A 21,655-nucleotide genomic window follows, 5' to 3' on the forward strand; every position below is an offset into this window, starting at 1 on the left:
AGAAATGTGGTATTAATAAGTTTCTATTTGATACCTTGGAAAGTTTTCGAGACCTTTCTGTTGCCGTCTTCAAATTCACTCTCTCCTTTTGCCTCTTTTCCTCTCTAAAGGCTAGCCTTTATGTGGGAGAAATTCGGGATTCCTTAGACAGATTTTCCTTCTCTCTCAGGTCTAGCATCTCAATTTGTTCGTCTTTAGATTATGCATTCCTATCTTGTTCAACTTTAAGCTTCTAACTATGTCGTCTCCTGTGATAGGAAACCAGGGTAATTGTTACTTTTCTTCTAAAGCCATCCAAGTATATACTTCGCCGAATCTCAGTTTATAGAGCACAACTCTCCATCCACATGATGCATGTGTTATCTCGACCATAGATCACCGGTGATCAATTCTAATTCTAATTTAGTTTTTTTTTTTAAAAAAAGAAATTCCTTAACTCTTTGATAAGATATCAATACTGCAGCGATGTCTATTTGCTTAGTCAATCATGCATGTCAGCATGGTAAAAAGGTTTAAGCAATGCATGCAATCTCTTGGTTTGCTAGCTTTCAATGCTCCACCATTGTACCATGCCCGCCAGAGAAGCAACCTACAAAACAAGGAAAAAATCCTGAAAAATTTTCTTTCTTAATTCCATCGTCCTACCATTCAAGAAAAGAACTCTTCGCAAGATATACTTTCTTGTGTCTTCTCCTTGAAAGATACTATTTATGGGTTGAATCCATCCCATGACTTCACCGTCAGAAGATCGTATAATTGTTTCAAGCTCTCCAATTCTCTTAGGTATGTTAATTGTCACTTGATTTAGTTTACACAAACTTTATCCCGAACCTTCATTAGGCAATCACAAATCTTTTCAGCCACGTTCTTGCAATAGACGATATTCATTTTTAACTTTCATTTTCCAACAAGATCTGTTGAAATGGAAGGACTTGTCCGAGGAATAAGATCTTGCCAGGAAACCCTCAGAGTTGCAATTCTAAAGCATCCCCGTGATAGAAGAAACATATTTTCACGTTTTGGACGCGTTACATCCTCTCTTCCAGTGCGAGAGAAAGGACTAGAGAATCTAACAGTGGCAGATGTACTGATGACAAAGGGAGAAGACAAAATTGGCTCCTGGCTGTGGTGCCGCACCACCGATTCTGTCTATGATGCTGTGGAGAATGTAGGTTAATGAAATAAAGCTGAAACTGTTTCCTGAAGAGTCAAGTTTCTTTATATAGTCCACAAACATCACTACTAAGATCTAGAAATTTGCAGATGGCAAAGAATAATATTGGGTCATTGGTAGTCCTAAAGCCAGGAGAACAAGAACTTATTGCAGGAATTATCACAGAGAGAGGTATCTGATTTCTAAATAACCCTACTTTACATTGTTAGTTAGGCATTCATCCTCTATCCTTGGTGCAATTTTAGGCATGAATGCAACAGAATTGAAATAGAAATGCATTAATGGAGTAATTAGCTCTAATTCACCAGAAAAAAAACTTTGAATTGACTTTGATGCTGTAGCTAAGAGTTGGAATGCCGAGATTTTCAAAATAACATAGAAACTTGAGAATAATTTTTATTAAACTACGCAATATGACGAAGTAGATTATTCTAATCGTTGTTAATGGAGGTGGAACGGATGCCTGAGCAGACTATATGAGGAAGATAATAGCACAAGGGAGATCATCTAAATACACAAGAGTCGGGGAAATTATGACTGATGAGGTTATTTCTTGCGCTATTTTTGTGTTGGGGTTATAGAGTAACCATTCTCCTTTCTAAATATGTTTCAATTTCAACGCTTGACAGAACAAATTAGTAACAGTGACATCTGACACCAGCATTCTACAAGCAATGCAGCTGATGACAGGTATTTATGATGCTAAGAATTCATGTTTTCCAATTACATGGGATATAGAGTCGAGTCGTTACTGAATTTGATGATGCCGCGATAAAGAGAAATTTATTTCTCGATTTCAGACCATCATATTCGGCATGCTCCGGTCATAGATGGAAAGATAGTTGGGATGGTTTCCATTGTAGATGTGGTTCGAGCTGTGGTAGAGCAGCAAGGTGGAGAATTGAAGCGGCTGAATGAGTTCATTAAAGGAGAATACTATTAGAATCTAACAATATCAATGTATGAAAGCTTCCTGCTTGTAAGGATAATGTCTTCAGAATCTGTTTGGATTAGGATTTTTCTTTAAATTCCACAAAAGAGATCGTCCAAATCCATATGGAAGTGTGTGATTGGGGTGCCAACCCCAGAAAGCACAATCTCAATTCACAACATTAATCAAAGAAAAACATAATCTACAAATATGTGCTTAACGATGCGCAGAAGAGCAAAAGGTAATCCAGTCATCGGACAGAGAATTGTCATAGCTCATGTAAAACAACACATTTAACTAATACAGAACGAAGCAACCTTCTCCTTTCAATTAATTATTAAAAAGGGCCTCCATCATGATTAAAACAGTTTCCTGAATTACACCAACATGGGCACACGAATAAAAGCCAAACATGAGAGTATGACTGAAACGATGCTACATCCTGCTTGTCAAGTAGCGTTTGATTTTCCTATATGAACTACCAAAACAGCATCTCAATTATCACTAGTGTGCCATAACCTCGAGAATCGTGACGGCAAACTATTTCGATGGTCTCTTGCGGGAAAAAGCTTGAGATGCCGTTAGCGCAACCTTTAGATGTTCTGAAGCAAGGCCCTGGGCCTCCATCAACCCATGTACCCTTTGAGCCTCCTGCACAAACCCACCAGCGATAAGCCCGCCTACAACCCTTTCAAAATCATGCAACCCCAATTGCTCCTTCTTGGCTTCCACAACCCCCAAAGCCTGAAGAGCCTTCCTCTCGACCCCAGCCCTTGCATACATATCACAAAGGCTAACTTGAATCTTGAGAGGAGGAGCCTCGCCCTGCTCAGCAATCCTGCCCAATAGCTGCTCAACCTCATCAACCAGCTGCAATTTCCCCAACCAATCGACAAGGACAGTGTCAGTAGCAAGTCCAGGCTCAAAACCATCCTTCTCGAGCTCTAACAAAAGTTTGAGAGCCTTATCCAACATATTCTTTTTCTCATAAGCTGCAATCATGCCTGCAGTGCACCTGTCATCAGGCTTGTGTCCAAGCCTCATCAAATAGTCAAAGTTGTTCCTTGCCTGATCAGGATCACCAACTTGCCCAAATGTCTCAACAAGCAATGTACAAGACTCCAAATTCGGCTGGAATCCTGCAAACTGCATTGTGGTTGCAATTCGTCCAGCTCCACCAACATCTCCATGTTGTGAAAATGACCGAAGCAAAGTCATGTAGATCTCCATTGTAGGCTTGATGTCTCTTGCCTCCATCTCTCTCATCAATAATTCAGCCAACTTAGGTTGACCAGCATTTACATATGCCATGATCATCGAATTGTAGATCTCTCTGTCTGGCCGGAAACCAAGTCTCCTCAAGCTTTCTAATGCTTCTCTAGCACGGTCAAGATTTCCTGCCTTGCTGTACATGTGTACCAAAATATTAGTGGTCAAAGCATCTGGTTGAATACCATTTTCATTCATCTTCTCAACAATTCTTTCAGCATCTTCTATGCGGTTCTGTTTAGCATGGGCATCAATAATCTTGCTGTAGTCGCGAATGTTAGCTTGGAAGGATTTTTCGCTCAACAAAACTTCCTCTACCTGCAATAAAATTCAATCAATAGCAACCACCTCAAGATAATGAGTTGAGTAAATTATGCTATGCCATTTATTCTACACATTTCAAATCTCGACCGTGTTAAACATAGAAAAGATAAATCAATAACTAATCGCTGTAATCACACACAATAAAGTAAATGAACTAGTTATATAACTAACAAATGTAAGAGAAAGAAAATGAATGAGCATTGTACCTTAGGGTATAAACGAGTATTCTGTTCTTTCAACTTATCCAACAAAGTGAACCAATCAATCCTGCTAGGCTTTTGAAGCTCTGCCCATTGAGCTAACAGTGGAGAAGGGTCATCCTCCTCTTTCAATGCAAGGATTTTCTCAGTAACAATTTTGCATTTCCCAGATATTGGCTTCGGTTCCTCGGGCCAATCAAGCTTTTCTGACTCATGGATTCTATCAGCAACTTTAGCCCACTTAGGATTGGAAAGATCAAGTCCATAAATCTTGTAATTTATCTTCCCATGTCTCCTAGGAAGAGTAACGACCTTAGGTTTCTCCCCATCCATGATCTCAGCCTCTTCACCCATGGCCACAGCATTCTTTCCCTCTTCTTCTGCTTTCTCCTGGGCTCTCACTTCTTCTCTGAGACGCTTCAAACCCTCATAAAAGTCACTCTCTTCCATCTTCTCACGCGCCCATTTGAACCTAAAGTCCCTCATCATGTCCCCTCTGATTCCAATCTCAGCAGCAAACCTACACAATTCCTGCACCTCCTCACACTGCAAAAAACCCTTCATTTTCTCCTTCTTCCTTTCCCTTTCCATATCTGCCAACACTGCATTGCTCACTTCCCACACTGTCTTCCACAAATCCCTACTGAAACCCTGTGACAACGTAGCAACCGAAACATCAAGCATTTGTTCAAGACCACCCTTTTCCATTTCCGAAACAACTTCTCCAACAATAACCAAAAGCATACCATTAATCGTCTCTTTATCACAATCCTTATACACTTCAGTTAGCTTCCCACGCATTATCCACACAAATCGCGACAAGAACTCATTCATGGTTTCATCCTCCTCGGAATCATTAGCATTGTGTTTCGGATTAAAACTCGACCCAATCAACTTTGTTTCTCCAATAGTGTGCATGTATCTATTAAAGGACAAAATGGGTGTCGAGTTACTACAATTATAAGGAACCACTCCATCACAGCTGCTGTTTGAGGAATGGATTGAGGCTGTAATGGTAGAGAAATCTCTTCGAGTCCGCACTCTTCCATTGAATCTCGATAAGTTGTTAACCACTTGCCTATTAACTAAGCGCTTCAAATTCATGCTTCAGATATGTATATGAATAGAGAACTCAAAAACCCAGATGCAAAATTGCCACGAAAACAAAGTAGAGATGTCAAGCTGGCTAGAGAGACTTCAAATGTCCGAAACAGGCAAAACCCACATGGAAATGACAGTCAAACACAGTGAGACACAATCTTTCAGAACTCTGAAAGAAACAATTGAAGCAGAGAAAGAGATGAGTTCATTACCTAAATGGAAAAGAAATGAGGACAGTTGGATTCCCGCTGGGCAACCAGGACCAGAGGGCTGCTGTGTACTCGTTTGTGGTAGTGAGGTTAGAGAAGGCAAAACCCTTTCAATTTTTTTTAATGGTTTAATTTTGATAACGAGAGGCCAAAAACCTGAAGTAAAGCCCACTAGAAACTGGACAGGTCCAAGAATGATAGTTCAAGTTAGAACAGTGAACTGGCCCATAACCTGGAAGGCTAATGATCTCTGGGCTCGCTTCAAGGAATCGGAAGAAAATGTATTAGAGGAAGATTAAGGAATAATTAATTCTTTAGTATTTTAGTTGTCATGTGAAAACATAAACAAGAACTCAAAGAATAATGCAAGAACTCACATTTGGTCACAAGAAATTCTCAGACAAAGTATTCAAACATGTTTCCCATGACATTAAATTTATCTAATTTGTTGCAAACTTTATTTTATTTTTTTTTACATGTAAGGTGACATTCTTCCCTTTTCATATTATTTTTTATACATTTTATCATGTTAAAGATCATAGTTATAGAATCCAAACATTATCAATGTGTCCATTTAAAACCTGGTTAACCCTAGCTTAAATCAATTTAGGTTGAAAAAATAAAAAAAATAAAAATTTTAATTAATTCGTAAAAAATCAAGGTTGATTGATTAGGTCAAAACTTGGTTTTGATTTTTTTTATTAAAATAATATTATTATAATTTTTTTTAAAAAAATCAAGATCCGACTCCCGAATTCATGAGTCGAGCCTTGCTCCGAGTGGTTATCTCTCGATTCATGAGTTTAGCCTTGCTCTGAGTGGTTATCGAATCTCATAATTATAGTTTAGAATAAGCTTGATTTTTTTTTACTTGATGCTAAAGAATATATTCTGATCAATTATATATTAATTAAAATTAAATCTTATACCATGACCATTGCAGTAGAAGAGAACTTCACTAATTGTGACCATCTAACAATTTCTGATATTAATGTGTAAGGCTGTCTTTAGGATTGAAACGTCAATCCCTAGCAAAAGAAAAAGGAGTTGAAAACCTTACAAAAGGAACAAGGATTGATATGTCACAAGAATATAAAAAGTTTTTTAAAAAATAACAACTGATTCTAACGCAAGAATCCTGAGATTTTCCTTCCCAGATACCCAAATATGGAAGATGATTTTTCTCCTTTATTGTGATTGCTGGAGCCACTTGAGATGTCCATGGTCGAGTCAAAACTAACACCTTCTGTAGTATGCCCTAAGAGCTGGAGCAATTCCATGGCAATGGCTTTTCCTCTTGATGTCCCATTGACAGATATACTGATCAACAATGATTGGATGATGCTTCCTCCCTTGACCAGTTGACAACAATCAAGCTCCTCATAACATAGGTAGAGAACTTCCATTGTGGTTTCTTGTTCCAGCTCACTACCAGTTTCAAGAAGTTGGGCCATTGAAGTGATACATGAATCGGTTTCAACGATTGCCATCCTACCCTCCTCGATCCGGCATAAGTTCTTCAGAACAGTAAGGCAATACCCTGAAAGGTTGCAGTCCCATAGAAAAGGAACCAAGCTTGGGATGAAATCCAAATATACAATGTGATATGCTATGTCACCGTCGTAGGACACATTACAAAGTATCTTCATAGCAAGCTCAAGGGATTCCGTACTCTGAGAATCAAGGATTTTCAGGATTGAAGGTAGAACTCCAGATGCTATAACTGCAGACTTGTAAAACTGATGGTGAGACAGCAATTCCAGGATTGCAAGAGCTTTTCCACTGATTTTAGAATCAAGAAGCGATGCTAACACATATATTGAATCTCCATGAAAAGCAGGCATTTCAACTCTGCAGAAAAAGGCCGAAAAGTTGAAAAACAAGTAAAACCTTGACAAATAGTGAGTGTTATTGCGAACAACACACTATCAAGATGAATAAAAAGTTCGTGATTCCTTAACAACAATCCAAGAGCAGCAGCAGAAGACTTGGTGGTGGAAATAAATGCTTTAAAATGCTGAGTCACAAGGTTCAGTCGACCCTTTCAAAAATTATTCCAATGTTGGATGATTTAAAAGAGAGTTAAGAAGATCGTCACATTTGCGTGTAAAGAAGAATAAGGAAATTCAGAAAAATTACCAGGCATGTCAACCCAAGGAGAAATATTTACCTGTCTTCACTCAAAATTGCCAAAATCACATCTACTGAATCTTTCTGGGCTCTTACGTCACACAAGTCATGTGCAACCTTCAAGAATTTTATCAGCGATTTCATAGAAGTGTCAGAAAACATGCAATCACATGCTTGCTTATTTTTATTCAGTTCCTCTTTGACATCTTGCACTGTCTTGCATTGGGATTTCCAGGGAAGTGAAGCTAGCTTGGTAAGAGAGGCCAAGCCAATACTACAACCATTTGTAGATGAGTGGCGTGTGCAAATTTCTTCTATCATTCGAGGGAGCCTAGCACTTGAACGAATATTAACATCATCATCAATTAAATGCGAACCACAGTTTGTATCCGAAGATTGAAGTGAGACGTTGCTAACTTGAAGGCGCAAGTCATTCATGGAGCTGCCAAAGCTAGCAACAGATTCGGGGGGTGTGCATTTCAGTGAGGAAACTGGAGAAAACTTTGACCGCTGACGTGGATCAGAAACAATGATTTCATGCTGGGAACACCATTTTGAAATGAGGCCCTTCATTGCAACGTTTGGAGTCAGGGACAGATTCTCCAGCCTAATATTAGTCATTGGGCACGTCTCATTACCCTCACCAAACCATTTCTCAATCCAAACTCGTTCGTATGTTTTCCCAGATGCAATAATTACAGGATCATACATGAGTCTCATAGAGATGGGGCATTCAAATTCAATGGGAGGTTTTGGTGTGCCATCAGCTTGTGTTCGTGTCTCGTACCAATCTACAAAAGCTTCTGGATAAGTAGACTGGCATTTTTTCTCTTTGTGCATAGGAAGGTTGTTCTTGGTTTGATCTTGCTGAATTAATTCTCCGTACTTCCTCAAAAAACTCAGTAGATACTTCAAAATCCTGTCCTTTGTCAGGCCATTTTGATGAACTTTATCAAGCAGTCTCTTAATGGACCTTTTCTCTGCCAGAAGAGCCAACTGGGATGTAATTTTCAGACTCGAAGCTGCAAGTCGAAGAGCCTCAAGTTCTGAATTTTCAATACAGTCTGATGCAGGTATGCCCCGCCTAATCAGCGCTAGCACAACCTTCCCAGCCTCTTCCTCAGAAGATTCTAGGTGAAACTTTGCACTCCTGAGGTCTTCAATAATTCCAGATATCTGTAGACAACATTTTATTCTCAAATTAAAAGAAGAGATAAAAAGCAAAAAACGAGTAACACAAAATTTCCAACCACAAACCAGAAGAATGGCCAGCCAGCAGGGAACTAAAAATGATGATGGAAAACACTCAGCATAGTAGGCAGAGACAATCAGATAATATAAACAAGCTGTGGGGTGCACATTTCCACTTCATATCCCATCTAAATCATGCCCACTTACATTGTGGTATCGATCGAATAAAATCTTTTCCTCACATTCAAATATCCATGCCCACAGAAAGAGACAGGTTGCTTAAATCTTGCAGATGAGATCATAGAGGATTCTATGTGGATTGAAATATTTAATTCACATGAGTCTAGTAATTGTTTGATGAAGCTTTCATCGATTTGCTTGGCCTGGAAAGTAATATTAGGAACATTTATCAAGTCACCGAGTAAAACTCTGAAAACATCTTGGATGGATGATTGATTGGTTATTGGTCCCCAATCACTTCAAATAAATTATTTGCATGCATCATTAAACAGTGGAAGGCTGCTGTATCTCAACCGAGCTTAACAGCAAGTTCTTTAAACATCCAATTTTGACTTTGTACTAGAAGAAATTTGTTCTACTTTTACATAGAAATGCAGGACAATTTGACAGCTTTCCGTTAAGGCACAAAAACAAGAAGAATAATTCATAGAACAATGATTATTCCCTATTATAACTATGGAAATAGAACAATGAAGGATAATCCATAGCTGGAGGAAGAAGAAGGGACTGTCATAAACATGAAAAAGTCTAGCAGAAAAGGTTCAAGCTCTCATACATGCCATCATCAAGAACTTGAACCAGTAGCGTCAAATAACAATTCACATATCGCAGTCTTGCCGAAAACTTAACAAACGGTTTAGAAGAATAAGGAATTGCAAACCTTGGCAGCCAGCAAAGATGGAACCACATTTTGAATTTGGCCTAAACATAAATCCAAAGCATCTTGTATCCTTTTGCATTTCAAGAGTATCCTCTCTGCCGTAATTGCCTGAAAGAATTGCGTTGGATTATTAGTACAACACCTGTCACCATCGGGGGAAAGGAAAAGAAAAACAATATGAAGACAATTAAGGTTAAACAGGCGCCGCAACGTAGTTGTATAATGGTCACTGGAAAAAACAAACGAAGATTTTCCATTATACAAATGAAAGCAAGTACCAGGTAGAGTTTACTGTAATTGGCACAGTGCTGGATAAGTAGCTTTGCTTTATCTATATTGACAACCAGAGAGCATAACGCCTGCACTCCTGAAGTACATCGAGGCCGAGCAGACTCGATTGCTGGATATATCTGTGAGATTCTGTCCACAAAGCTCTTAAGTTCTAAGCACATTGAGCGATGCACCTGCGTATATTTAATATCGTCGCACGGTTACAACAAACAAAGAACAAAACACAATAGGAATAGAGTGGAAGAAATCAACCAAATTAAAGCTTGCAGTTGTTATCCAGAGTTACTGAGGCAAGCTTTTGGGTTAAACATCTCATCTAAAATTACAAATTAAATATACTGGTACAAGAACTTGCAGCCAAAGATCCATGGTCACCTGTGCGAAGTCACTGGTGTGTGTGTGTGTGTCTTACAATTTACCTTGACAGAAAAGCAGCTAGGGAGTTCCACATCTTTAGCACGATCCTTCCCCATCCCACAGAAGTGTCTCCAATCTGCAATTTTGCAAACAAACAATTGAAGCCCGTCTTTTTTTAATTAAATTCATTAAACTTGGGAGTTGGGAAACTATAAATTCTCAACAAAGAGAGCCCAACTCAATTCAAATCTTGCTTATGCAGTTAAAGTAATCAACCATATAGGAAACCAAGGCTGGTTTTGCATTTCATAGAACCTGAAACTAAACAGATTTCCTTGTTAAGAAAAAAGCATATAGCAAATCAAGCAAGAAACTTCAAAATATCAGTTTCTAATGATAACAAAGTGTTAACATGCAAACTCAAGCAACAAAGAGCCAAAAATCTTACCATCTACCCTCTAGCTCAAATTAATGACAGAGAACCCCGCTTGTATAAACAATCCAATCAGCCGGTTACATGCACACATACACAGCGCTTCAGACGAAGACATGCACTATATACATGCATACTATCTGGGCGCCAAAGTTTCTTGAATTGAACTGTTGAAAACGGAGAGACTGAAGGATTTTTATTCTTATAGAACTATTGTTCGGTTTTAATGATCGATGACGCTTAAAGACCTCCTAGAGAAAGACAGGATGTCTCTTCTTCTTGTTCTGAACCATCTCAACCCCGTAAACACAGAGAGACTGATGTGGTGAGTTTCAAGCCCATCATGACGACTGTTTGATCATCCAGGTTCTCTATATTGTTAGAAAATTATGCCAGTCGAAGAACTTAAACTGTCATGAAAGAATAATCACATCTTTCAGAAAAAGACACCACTTAACTAAAGAAGAAGAAGAGCAGTAAATCTTCTAGCAAGTTGAAATTTCAAACGGAGTCAACGAAACAACTTCCACCACATGAAAGGTGGACGAAAAAACAACAGAGAGAGACAGAGAGAGAGAGAGTTGAAGCTATTAAAGTATTAAACGCTAATGACCAAGTGAAGGACTAGGTCGTTGAGTGGGATGGATTTTACTTCACCTAAATCAATTTAAAATAATATAGATTTTTTTAAAATGAATTTTAAAATAAAATTATTTAAAAAAATTAAAATTAAAATCAAGTTTCGTTTGGAATTTCATTCCAAACAACATTTCTATAAAACTTGAAATTTTTTTTTTTTGCCTAGAATAATTTTTTATATTTTAAAATATTTTAATATAAAAAATAATTTTAAAAAACATCAAAATAGTTTCTTAATTAATATAATTTTTATTAAAAAAAATATTTTAAAAAACAACCACTAGGATTAAGTTTACTCCCTTACAATCTAATTTCAAACTCAATTCTATCAGGTGTGTATTTGATACTATAGTATATAATGATTTTTAAAAGTATATTTTATTTAAAAATTCATCAAAATAATTTTTTTCATGTGTTTTTTAGTTTTAACATAACACATTAAAATCATTAATAAAAAATTAAAAAATTCAATTTGATATTTTTTAGAAATAAATATACTTTAAAAAACAGAAAAAAAAGCCTACTGCACTCCAAAATAGATTCTAAAACCATACTTAACATATATAACTAGATTAACCAGCAATACCATAGCCGGATTTAATAATATTTTATTGATTGAAGACACCTAGACGAGGAGCTAGATCCCCAACTCACCCCAAAACCACCAGTTTCTCTAGTGAGTATAAATTAGGACATCTAGCTAGTTCATGAGGGGCAAATTAATCTAATTACACGAATCAAATTCACTTTAATAACAAAATAAACAATTTTAATCCGCGTAAATTAAGCTCATTTAATCATCCTTTTTCTATTATGTGACGATTCGTGTACTCAAATTCCATCTGTTCTAAAATAAAAAGACTTGTTTGTTTTAAATATAAAAAATAAATTTCATATCCAAATAAAAAAAAATTAAATCTTGTTAATTTGGTGGAATTTTGTGATGTGTTATATTCTTTCAATTAAATTTGTATGGTGGAAGTAAAATTTAATGGTGTATTTATATGTTATATTACCGTGTGGATCGCTCGTTTATTAATGATATTCATCTATTTGTTTTTTACAGTCATTTCGTTGAATATTCAAGTAAAAAACATGTAGTAAAAATACTTAAAGTTCAATCCAAAATCAACAAACCAAAAGCAAAAAAAAAAAAAAATAGAGGTAAAAACATTAGAATAAGATATTTGCATTGTCAAACGGTACAGGCACCCAATATTATGTTTAAACTAAGAGTTACATTGATAATGTTTTAAGACCCCTGCTTAATAAAAAGTTATAAAAATAAATAATATATATTTATTAATATAATGTTTTGTAAAATGAAAATTGTTTTTATTTAACAAAAGATTCCAAGTACAGAATAAAAATTACCCAAAACCTCACTTGTTAAACATACATAAGAAAAATATTTTAAAACGCTTTATTTATAATTTTTTTCAATGTTTTTATTCACCTTAAAATCTAATTAACAGAACCTATTTTGTGTGAGAAAACCATTGTAGCTAAGCCTTGATTCACCGTAGATTAAAAAACAAAAAACACTCAAGATCATCTTTCAGGGGTAAATTAGTATTTTCACTGGGCTCATTTGTCACTTTATATTTGTTCATGGGTATCTCAATTTTTTCATAATTCTTTGCACGGTATAATTATTTGGTGACCTTTAAAAGTAAAAAGAAACTAACTTTGCTCCAGGGGCTATATCGAGATTTCCTTTAACCATGAATATTTTAATTACTCTAATACCCTCGGAATTAAAAAAAAAAAACCGAGTCCTCGCTTTAGGGGCATATTCAGGATTTCACATTGATTTTTTTTTTTTGAATAATCATGCGGTCCGGGGTGAAAATTGTAATTCAAATAATAAAAAAATTAAAAAAAATTAATGGCAGGTTCGTGGAACGTGCCAGTAAGTGAGTCACCATGTTATCTTCAGGCGACACATGTTGTAGCTCACAAAGGTTAAAAACCAGCTATCTTGGTGTTTTTTAATTGTCAACGATATTGTCTACCTTTCCAGGAGAGCGCGTGTTGCTTAGTTACAGTATGATTGATGGCAGTTGGCTTTTTTTTCCCTTTATTAATTATTATTTTTTTATTTAAATTCATTTAATGAATTGGATTTTTTTGTATTTCATTCTCTATAAATTTTTTTCATTTTGGATTTAACCTTGATTCTTTTTATTGTATTTTATTTTATTTTGAATGCTTTTTGAACTCGATTTTTTTTATATAATTTCATCCTCATTCATGGTATTTACATATCATGTTTTATCCTTATTTTTTTATTGTTACTTTTTAACCTTGACAAGTTTTTAAAATTGAGTTTTTTCTTGATTTCATAATTCCATCTTAAATTAAGCTCTTTAATTGACCCCGAGTCTAGGATTTAATGGGTTATGAATTTGAAAGATTAACTCAGATTTAGCAGAATTGTCTAGTTTTATTTGTTGTTTTTTTTCTTTTTTAAAACTCATGTTTTTCAGTTTTATCATTTGAAATTTTATTTAATTGGATATTGGACCCATATTTTTTTTCTTTGTATAGGATTCTTCATTGCTTTTAAAAATGACTTAAGCTATCCCGAGTCTTTTAATATTTTTTTTTCTTTATTAGATTTAGCTTTTTTAAAAGAATTTTTTTTGGATAAAATTAAATGAATTGTGTAATATGTACTTTTAAAAATATATCTTCTAGTATTTCATCATCTCCATTCATTTTAACATTTTTTAAAGGTTAGAGAAGACAATATTTAACCCACAACTAGTTTAAGGTTAAAAATCATTCGTTTTTATTATTATTTTTTAAGCTCATTTTTTTTTCGGTTTTATCTTTTGACATTTGATTCATTTGAAGATTGAGCTCTTTTTTTCCTTTTCTTTTTCTATATGATTTTCACTAATTTTGAAAATAACATAGGTTATATTGGTTTTTTTTATTTATTGATCATTGTTATTTTTTTTAATAATAATATTAAATTAACTTTACCTAATGGATCTAGTAAGATCAATTACCATAAGTCTTGAATTTTTCTTTCTTCTTTAAAAAAACTGGTCTGAATCACGTCATAGCGTGAGATACTATTCTAAGTTTGCTCGAGTAATTTTTTAATTTATTTTTTATTGAATATCTTTCCCTTTTATTTTAGGCCTTTAATATTTGGTTAATTGGAATTAAGGTTTTTAATTTGTTTTGATTTTGATTCCACAGTGTTATCACGGGTTCATATCCTAAATTAGAAGTTTTTTAGATTGAACATAGTTGACCTTAATCGATTCAATGTATCATCACTTCAATAATTTTTTTATATATAAAAAAGGATGATATCCAGTCACACGATATCAATATTTGAAAATTATTCATGAACTCTTGATTCTCTAATATTTTTATATATTTTATAAGACTATAAAAAAAATATCTAGCCTGGAATATAGGGCGGGTAAAAAAAAAAAATCCCAGTATACACAAAACGCCATAGACCTCGGCTGATCAGGTGTCGAAAACAAGATATTGAAGAATTAGTGCCCGTCAACTTTGAAGTGGACTTGATCAAGAAAAGTACTCGTCAACAGAACGCATCCAATTATCCTCAGCTTTAGCTCTCGTTCACACCATCTCTTCCTATCCCTCACGCTAAACGTCGATATCCTACTTCCACTTATTTCGAAAAAGAAAATCAAACATAAATGTCTAAAAATCATCAACATAAGTCATCACTAGCCTTCGGTCCAGCGCTCGATTCTCTGCTGGGTTGTGAAGTTCTGATGGGCTTCTTGAAGTCCCAAAACTTGGTTTCAACTTTCATGTTTTTGTGTTAAGACAATATGGCCCAATCTCCAAAAATAGGTTCATTCCATGCAAACGAAGAGGCTGGAAACAGAGCCGAATGCATGGATGCTAATCGGAAGAAAATTTTCCCCTCTTAGATTTCCACTTCGAGATGTAGGGTCGAGCGTCTAAAGACTTTGTTCCTTGCAGTGCTTTCTTGATTTCTATAAAAAATTAAGGGTTGGATTCTTAGATTTTGTTTAAAATTGAACATATTCACTCTCCGATTAAGTGAGTCTCTAGTCTTTGTTATGATAATTACATTAATTTCATGCAACTAAGCTTTTTTTCCTTTCTAAGATTAGTGATTGATTACTTATATATATTGTCCTGACATATTGTCATAATGACCTATTGGCCAAGAATTTCACTCGACCAAACCATTCTGATTCTATATGTTTTTTTTTAATAAAAAAATCTACTACATGTGTCCTTCACTTTCATGTGTTTGTTAGGAGAAACAGGACATTATGCTAATTTGATCTGTGCTCCCTCTTTGAAATTAAGTGCAGCATATCTATTATCTTGTAATAAAATAAGAGTTTGCTAGGTCGTCTGCTAAATGCTTTTGATCTAAATTTGTATCCAACATGCTAAAAAGAGAATATATCATCCTCGAGCGCAAGATTGATCCCCTTGATTGTTACATGAACCTCAAGCATCTACCTCTTGTCTTTCGGTACATTACATCGGTAAGACATCTTTTTCACCACTCTCTTGAAGTAGATTTTACGATCAAAAGGATCTTCTCTCGGAAATATTTTTCCCTTTCGATGTCCATCTTTCAACCTCAACTGCGGTCCTCCAGCTCTTGCTATCAGATTTGTGGACCATAGATTAGAGGGCTGTCATCTTCCAAGTCGTCGAAACCTAAAGCGTGATAGACCATGGACCAAGATTAACCAGGGTAAAAAAAGACCTTGAAAGCTTCCACTCATAGGAAAGGGCCACGAAAACAAAGGGAAATGGACTCCACCGTGAGAAATATCTTGCCTGTATGTTTTTGGATTTTAAAAATATTTTTTATTTTTATTTTAAATTAATATTTTTTTATGTTTTTAAATCATTTCAACGTATTAATGTCAAAAATAATTTCTAAAATATATATAAAAATATTATTTAAATATATTTTTAAATAAAATATACTTTAAAAAACCACTATTATTATTATACTTATAAATACCCCAATGCGTTGACAGAACTTTCATAGAGGTAGACTTGAGAGAGCATGACAAGGACTCTAATAAATATCCATGATATCATGATCCATGATATCATGGTGTTTTCCATGGAAGATGATTCCTTGCGCAATCGCCAGGCTCTATTTATTCGGGCCCTATGTTCACAGCATGGGAGCGGTGGTCAGAGAACGAAAAAGGCTTTCCATATATGTCTAAGCCTCCACTGGCTATATTGTTCAGACTCCTTCATATTTAAATTACAATTTTTCTTTTAAAAGCTTTGAGATATCAATAAACATGAACTCACTAACTTTCTAAGTCACATCTTTTAAAAATACGATGGATGCGTTCAAAACTTTTAGTTTCTAAGGCACCTATTTCGTTAGAAATATAGATTGGGGACTAATTTAAGATTACCACAATTCTCGAGCCATTTTGAGCTATTAGCACATAAATTTTAAAATCTCAGCAAAATAATACAATTATAAAGTTTTTTTTGTGAAATAACATGGTTTATACTTTTCACGGTTTTAAAATGCAACATATAAAGAAGTAGTGATTTAAAAACACCATATCAAGTAAATGTTTATTTTTGTTGAGGGAGAAGAAAGGATTTTAAGGTCTAATTTTGCTAAATATCAGGATTTTAAATCATGATAGGATAAATATTTATCATAATTTCAAATCGAAACATCCATTAAATATTGTATTTTTAAATCATGATAATCTAAAACTGTGCTCTTTCATTATTATTTTTTAAAATTGTTCTATTTTGCAGTGTTTTTAAATTATTTTGTTGTTTTTTTTTTAAAAAAATCCAATAGGTTAACAAAAAGCAAAAGAGTTCCACGTGTGGAGCAAACCATTGCCTCGAGCAAGGAAGTCGCTTTCCAGAGAAAAAGCCCAATCGGTCCACTGGATTGAAAATTTGACGGTAACACATCATCACACTACCAAGTAAAAGCATAAAGAACAGGCCATATGGGTTTTGTGTCGTTATTAGATCCATAGAAATCAGATTGGCCTTGACTTCAGAACTTAGTACAAGGCCACCCTCACCTTATGGCTGTTAACCTCACACCAGAGTATTATCACGGGACCACCGCTAAAGACCACCACCAACTGTACAAGGCCACCCTAATGGCTGTTAACCTCACACCAGAGTATTATCACGGGACCACCGCTGAACACCTCCACCTCGTGTCAAATTCTTTTGCCTTGCCATACAAAGAGTGCTGGCTGCATTCACACCAGTATACACAGGTTGACCGCTGCCTGAAAACTTACTAGTCACTAGTTTTGTAGATAGAACTTTACAAAGCTATGGATTTTAGCCATTAATTGTGGTTCGGTTTAATCAATATGCAGTCTATTTATTTTGATATTTTAATAATATTTTTAAAAAATATTAAAAAAATAATTTGAATTAAAACAATTAATCATAAAACTCGTAACTCGAGTTATTATATAAAACCACTTCATAGATACAAATCAAAAAAACTTTAAAATATGTCAACCAATAATAACTAATGGCAGGAAGCAAACAGCCACCCCGACTGAAAAAACTGGCACAGTATCTTCTCTAAGTCTAACACCTAATGAGGCTGCTGATTCATCCTCGCACCCAAAAAAATACCACAGGCAAGAAGCGTTTGGAATGTTGCCCAGAAGGCTGAAGCAGAAGGTGATAACATCCTTTTTCCAAGTTGCACGTACCCAATTCCAAGATAAAATCCCCAATAATAATAATTTAACTAAAAGCAAAATCTAATCTACAAAGAAAAAACCTTTTCTTGATGGCAACTGAACAGCCCTGCGGCGCCGCCTTGTCTCGTGAGGTGAAATTCCTGCCTCAGGCTAGATTGATATTAAGATAATAATAATTTTTTAAAATATTTATTTAAAAAAATATTAAAGTAATAGTTTTTTATTTTTAAAAATTTATTTTTTATATTATTATATTCAAATAATCCGAAAACAAATTTGAAGCAAAATAAAATATAAAAAAATTATCTTTTTAAATACTTTTAAATATAAAAAATACATGCTATTAAAATATTATATAAGATTACACGAACAAGGCACTTAACTATTCAACAATGACTTATGTCAATAATATTAATTGTGTTTTAATTATTTAGGTGATGGTTCAGTGATAAGTGTTTGAGATTAAGAGATTTGCTCTTTCTGTAGTCTCATATTCGAACCTTGTGGTTACTTATATGATGGCAACTGGAGGCTTACATAATTGTTAACTTCAAGGCCCGTGGGATTAGTCGAGGTGCGCGCAAACTAACCCGGACACCCACATTAAACTAAAAAAAAATATTAATTGTGTTTTCAATCATTTCCTATCCGTTTTTCAACATTAAAATAGATATCAGTTTATGTATCAATTAAGATAAATTTTTGAAATAAATGATTTTAAATAAAATATAAAATATAATAAATTTCAATTCCTAAAAAAAATAAAAAATAAAAAAGAAGAGAATTGACCAGCCCATGTTGGCCATCAAACTTATTGCAGGGACTAATCACAGTACAAAGATCTACTACACCACCTCATGGTACATATTCTTCAGTGTACATTAAATTGGTTCGTGCAATAATTTTTCCAAAAGATATCGCACCGCCAGTGCTCATGTACGACTTGGAAATGAATAATACTCTATTCGCCTTTCTTTTTATCTTTTTGGTATCGCCAATATTGTAAGAAATATTTGCAAGATCGGATTCACAGGGAAAACAGAGTAGCCAATAAACATACACTAGAAAAGGGTATAATTGTGGCAAGTTGCTCAATAAACGAGGCAAGAAAATCCCAGCCACAAAAGAGGCGGGCAGAATATCTTATTACTGTGTTTTTGGAGGTCTAAAAAGGGGGAATGGAGGCTCATGTTGTAAGCGAATCTATATAATGTTAATGGGTAGACTCAAAGTTGGGATCTAATCCCCACCAGCTGGTGAAAATTCTTGAGGAAATCCTCTTGCTGATGATATTATAAAAGACAAAGAAAAGACTTGATAAACAGCCAGTCCTTTCGACACTGATTCCCTTTTCGTTCGATCAATTCCTTCTTACCTTTGCTTACGGAAGAGAATCATGCATTGTTATACCCTCGAGGGTGGGAAAAAAATAATCCCCCACTTGCACAGCCCTACCATTTTCTCCTGCTTATAAAGAGCAGGCATGTCAATCTCTTGCCCATACCATCCCTTGACTTCAGTCTTCTCCCTTGACTGAGGGAGTGATCTTTTTCTCTTGAAGTTTCTTTCCTCTTAGGCTTGTAGCTTGTTCTTTTGCTTTAGGAGTCAACCCACATTCCTTTCTCACCACAGTCTAACCTAACCATCCCTCCATTACCCGATTATCAACAAGGGAAATGGCTTATTTCACGTCTTCACATGGTTCTAGCTCCTCTTGGACGCCCAAACAAAACAAGCTGTTTGAGAAGGCACTGGCTGTCTATGACAAAGACACCCCAGACCGCTGGCAAAATGTGGCCAAGGCTGTCGGTAGCAAGTCAGCAGAAGAAGTTAAGATGCACTACGATCGTCTTGTGGAGGATCTTACATATATAGAATCCGGCCAAGCTCCACTGCCAAACTACAAGCCCTCTGGGAGCAATATATAGTAGAGGGCTTGTTGAAGAGCAGAGGTACGTAATGAACGTTTCCGGAAACCAGCATACTCATCAAAAACCAACTTCAATGTTCTTGCATGCAATATTGCTTTATTCTCGCTCCCTAGCTAGCTAGCTCAGCGCACACTGTTTGCTACGCATCTTACACATGTTCAAGACATGAGCATTCGCATTCCCATCTATTATCCTTGGAAATTGAAAGGGCATCAGCAGGCACACACTAAGCTCCTTAAAAACGTAGTTAATCCAAACATCTGTCAATCTAGTCTGCTTCAGTGCTGCCTGATTGAGCTCCCCTCAATTTACGATTTTATACTACCGATACTGTTTAAACTTTAAAGCATGTGCTTGTGTCTCTGCTGTCAGCTGCTTCCTTCCTCTCTACTCATGTGCACGTATATTGCCAACTGCCCGCAGTATATATTGCCAAAAGCCACACGGCGCCTACTTTTACTTTCAAACCAGTCCAGCAAACTTCCTTAGATTGTGTATGATGTAACATAAAACGTCACAAGTTTCTTGTCCCAGCATTAACTGCGGATTTTGAGGGTTCGTATGCCGACCAAGTATTCATGTATATCATCTTTTCATAATTCACTTGCCTTTCCTTTCCTAGTAGCTGTAGGATTTAGGGTAAACCTAACACCGACCCTTGTTCCCTCTGGATAGTCTTAAATATTGTAAAGACTATCCATTATAAATTCAACTTCCTAAGGAAAAACAAAAAAGAAGCCCACATGAAATCTAATCCTGCTTGTATTAGATCACATGCACATGGACATATGCTTTGGAACGGAGCAAAAATTATTATAAATTAGCCAGTGCTTCTAATGCTGATAAGAATCCTTGTGTGACACAGGAAAACACAATTTTTAAAATCAATTGATAGATTTAGCCACGACACGGGTTCTTGGATCTAGCCAGGACTTTAGGCAGCATTAATTATAAGCTGAAACAAAAATTTGAAGCACCCAATGTGCCCAAAGTAAGCTTATATATTCTAAATAAATAAATAAAACAAGTCCCTTGATCGAGTTCCTATACAATTCTAATTTCAATGATAATGTGGGTGTTGACAACCCACTGCAGCTAATTAATTAAAACTAAACACTCCGACTAGGGAATTAAATAGAATTATGCATCACTAATGCTGTTTTTTTTTTTTGACAGGCTATGAGGAATTTAAAGCTGCAATGAAGCGCCGAAGGGTCCAGATCTGTAAAAACTATATGCATGCAAGACCAAGTATTAAAACAGAAGTGAATCTACTTGCTGGTTCTGGTTCTGGTTCTGTCCAGAGTTAGTTACTGTAGTAATAATGAAAGCAACGCGAACAAGTCATGTGTTATTCACACTTCTTAAGCTTGTACGTACGATGTATCTACTTTAATGATGTTGTCTACTGTTATATAAAGTACTGTGTTCTATAATTTACTCTCCTTTTTAATCCTTTCCAACTCAAATCAATCACCTTAAAAATCTGGTTCGGGTGCTAATTAATAAACTGGTTTCCTCTCCATAATATTAATTATTACCTTTGTTTTGCCAAAAGACTATGAAAATAATTTTTCCCCGTAAATACACCAACTCTGCCGAACAGAGAGAACGCATGAAATATTGAACATTATACAGAAAAAATTGAACAATCCAATTAAAGTCAAGTGTTGGGTAATTTTCCTAATTAAGAAAATGATCAGTTGAATATTTTGGTTAATACACGAATTGATCTTGATCAACTTCATGTTATTGAATTTAATTATTATTAAACATGGTCTTACATGTGGAGACTATGGAAAGCATGTCAAATTCCTCGGGAAATAAAATGGAGGGTGCCAAGGAGACCCTATCT

The 21,655-nt window shown here is 35.3% G+C and overlaps 3 protein-coding genes across 4 annotated transcripts; 1 reads left to right on the forward strand and 2 right to left on the reverse strand.

The window, feature by feature from the left end:
- Window positions 1–37: 37 nt before the first annotated feature.
- LOC133694581 (CBS domain-containing protein CBSX3, mitochondrial) lies at window positions 38–2,202 on the forward strand. Of its 2 annotated transcripts, XM_062116144.1 has the most exons (7): window positions 38–169; window positions 258–783; window positions 913–1,168; window positions 1,264–1,345; window positions 1,646–1,719; window positions 1,804–1,864; window positions 1,975–2,202. In XM_062116144.1, exons 3-7 carry the CDS (start codon window positions 923–925, stop codon window positions 2,115–2,117), a joined length of 606 nt encoding a protein of 201 aa, XP_061972128.1. In that variant the 5' UTR covers window positions 38–169; window positions 258–783; window positions 913–922; the 3' UTR covers window positions 2,118–2,202. The 2 variants fall into 2 exon arrangements, with proteins under 2 accessions (XP_061972128.1, XP_061972129.1); XM_062116145.1 differs by lacking the exons at window positions 38–169; window positions 258–783 and having other exon boundaries at window positions 790–1,168.
- A 201-nt stretch (window positions 2,203–2,403) lies between these two features.
- LOC133694578 (pentatricopeptide repeat-containing protein At1g12620-like) lies at window positions 2,404–5,321 on the reverse strand. Its single transcript, XM_062116138.1, has 3 exons — window positions 5,212–5,321; window positions 3,905–5,093; window positions 2,404–3,692 (listed from the first exon to the last, which is right to left on the reverse strand). The coding sequence occupies exons 2-3, from the start codon at window positions 5,000–5,002 to the stop codon at window positions 2,646–2,648; spliced, it is 2,145 nt and encodes a 714-aa protein (XP_061972122.1). The 5' UTR covers window positions 5,003–5,093; window positions 5,212–5,321; the 3' UTR covers window positions 2,404–2,645.
- An 841-nt stretch (window positions 5,322–6,162) lies between these two features.
- Window positions 6,163–11,079, reverse strand: LOC133695203 (U-box domain-containing protein 5-like). Its single transcript, XM_062117081.1, has 6 exons — window positions 10,527–11,079; window positions 10,141–10,214; window positions 9,709–9,894; window positions 9,431–9,538; window positions 7,379–8,514; window positions 6,163–7,059 (listed from the first exon to the last, which is right to left on the reverse strand). The coding sequence occupies exons 2-6, from the start codon at window positions 10,192–10,194 to the stop codon at window positions 6,333–6,335; spliced, it is 2,211 nt and encodes a 736-aa protein (XP_061973065.1). The 5' UTR covers window positions 10,195–10,214; window positions 10,527–11,079; the 3' UTR covers window positions 6,163–6,332.
- Window positions 11,080–21,655: the final 10,576 nt, after the last annotated feature.

Source organism: Populus nigra, chromosome 5 (genome assembly GCF_951802175.1).
Source record: "Populus nigra chromosome 5, ddPopNigr1.1, whole genome shotgun sequence".
NCBI lineage: Eukaryota > Viridiplantae > Streptophyta > Magnoliopsida > Malpighiales > Salicaceae > Populus > Populus nigra.

What these genes read in the sequence shown, in the direction of transcription:
- LOC133694581 (XM_062116144.1), top strand. Translation starts at nt 923, where the DNA reads ATGGAAGGACTTGTCCGAGGAATAAGATCTTGCCAGGAAACCCTCAGA. An exon ending in GGGAAATTATGACTGATGAG is followed by an intron (nt 1,720 to 1,803) that starts GTTATTTCTTGC and finishes AACGCTTGACAG; the next exon opens with AACAAATTAGTAACAGTGAC. An exon ending in AGCAATGCAGCTGATGACAG is followed by an intron (nt 1,865 to 1,974) that starts GTATTTATGATG and finishes TCTCGATTTCAG; the next exon opens with ACCATCATATTCGGCATGCT.
- LOC133694578 (XM_062116138.1), bottom strand. Translation starts at nt 5,002, where the DNA reads ATGAATTTGAAGCGCTTAGTTAATAGGCAAGTGGTTAACAACTTATCG. An exon ending in ATACTCGTTTATACCCTAAG is followed by an intron (nt 3,693 to 3,904) that starts GTACAATGCTCA and finishes ATTTTATTGCAG; the next exon opens with GTAGAGGAAGTTTTGTTGAG.
- LOC133695203 (XM_062117081.1), bottom strand. Translation starts at nt 10,194, where the DNA reads ATGGGGAAGGATCGTGCTAAAGATGTGGAACTCCCTAGCTGCTTTTCT. An exon ending in ATTACAGTAAACTCTACCTG is followed by an intron (nt 9,539 to 9,708) that starts GTACTTGCTTTC and finishes CAATTCTTTCAG; the next exon opens with GCAATTACGGCAGAGAGGAT. An exon ending in CATCTTTGCTGGCTGCCAAG is followed by an intron (nt 8,515 to 9,430) that starts GTTTGCAATTCC and finishes TGTTGTCTACAG; the next exon opens with ATATCTGGAATTATTGAAGA.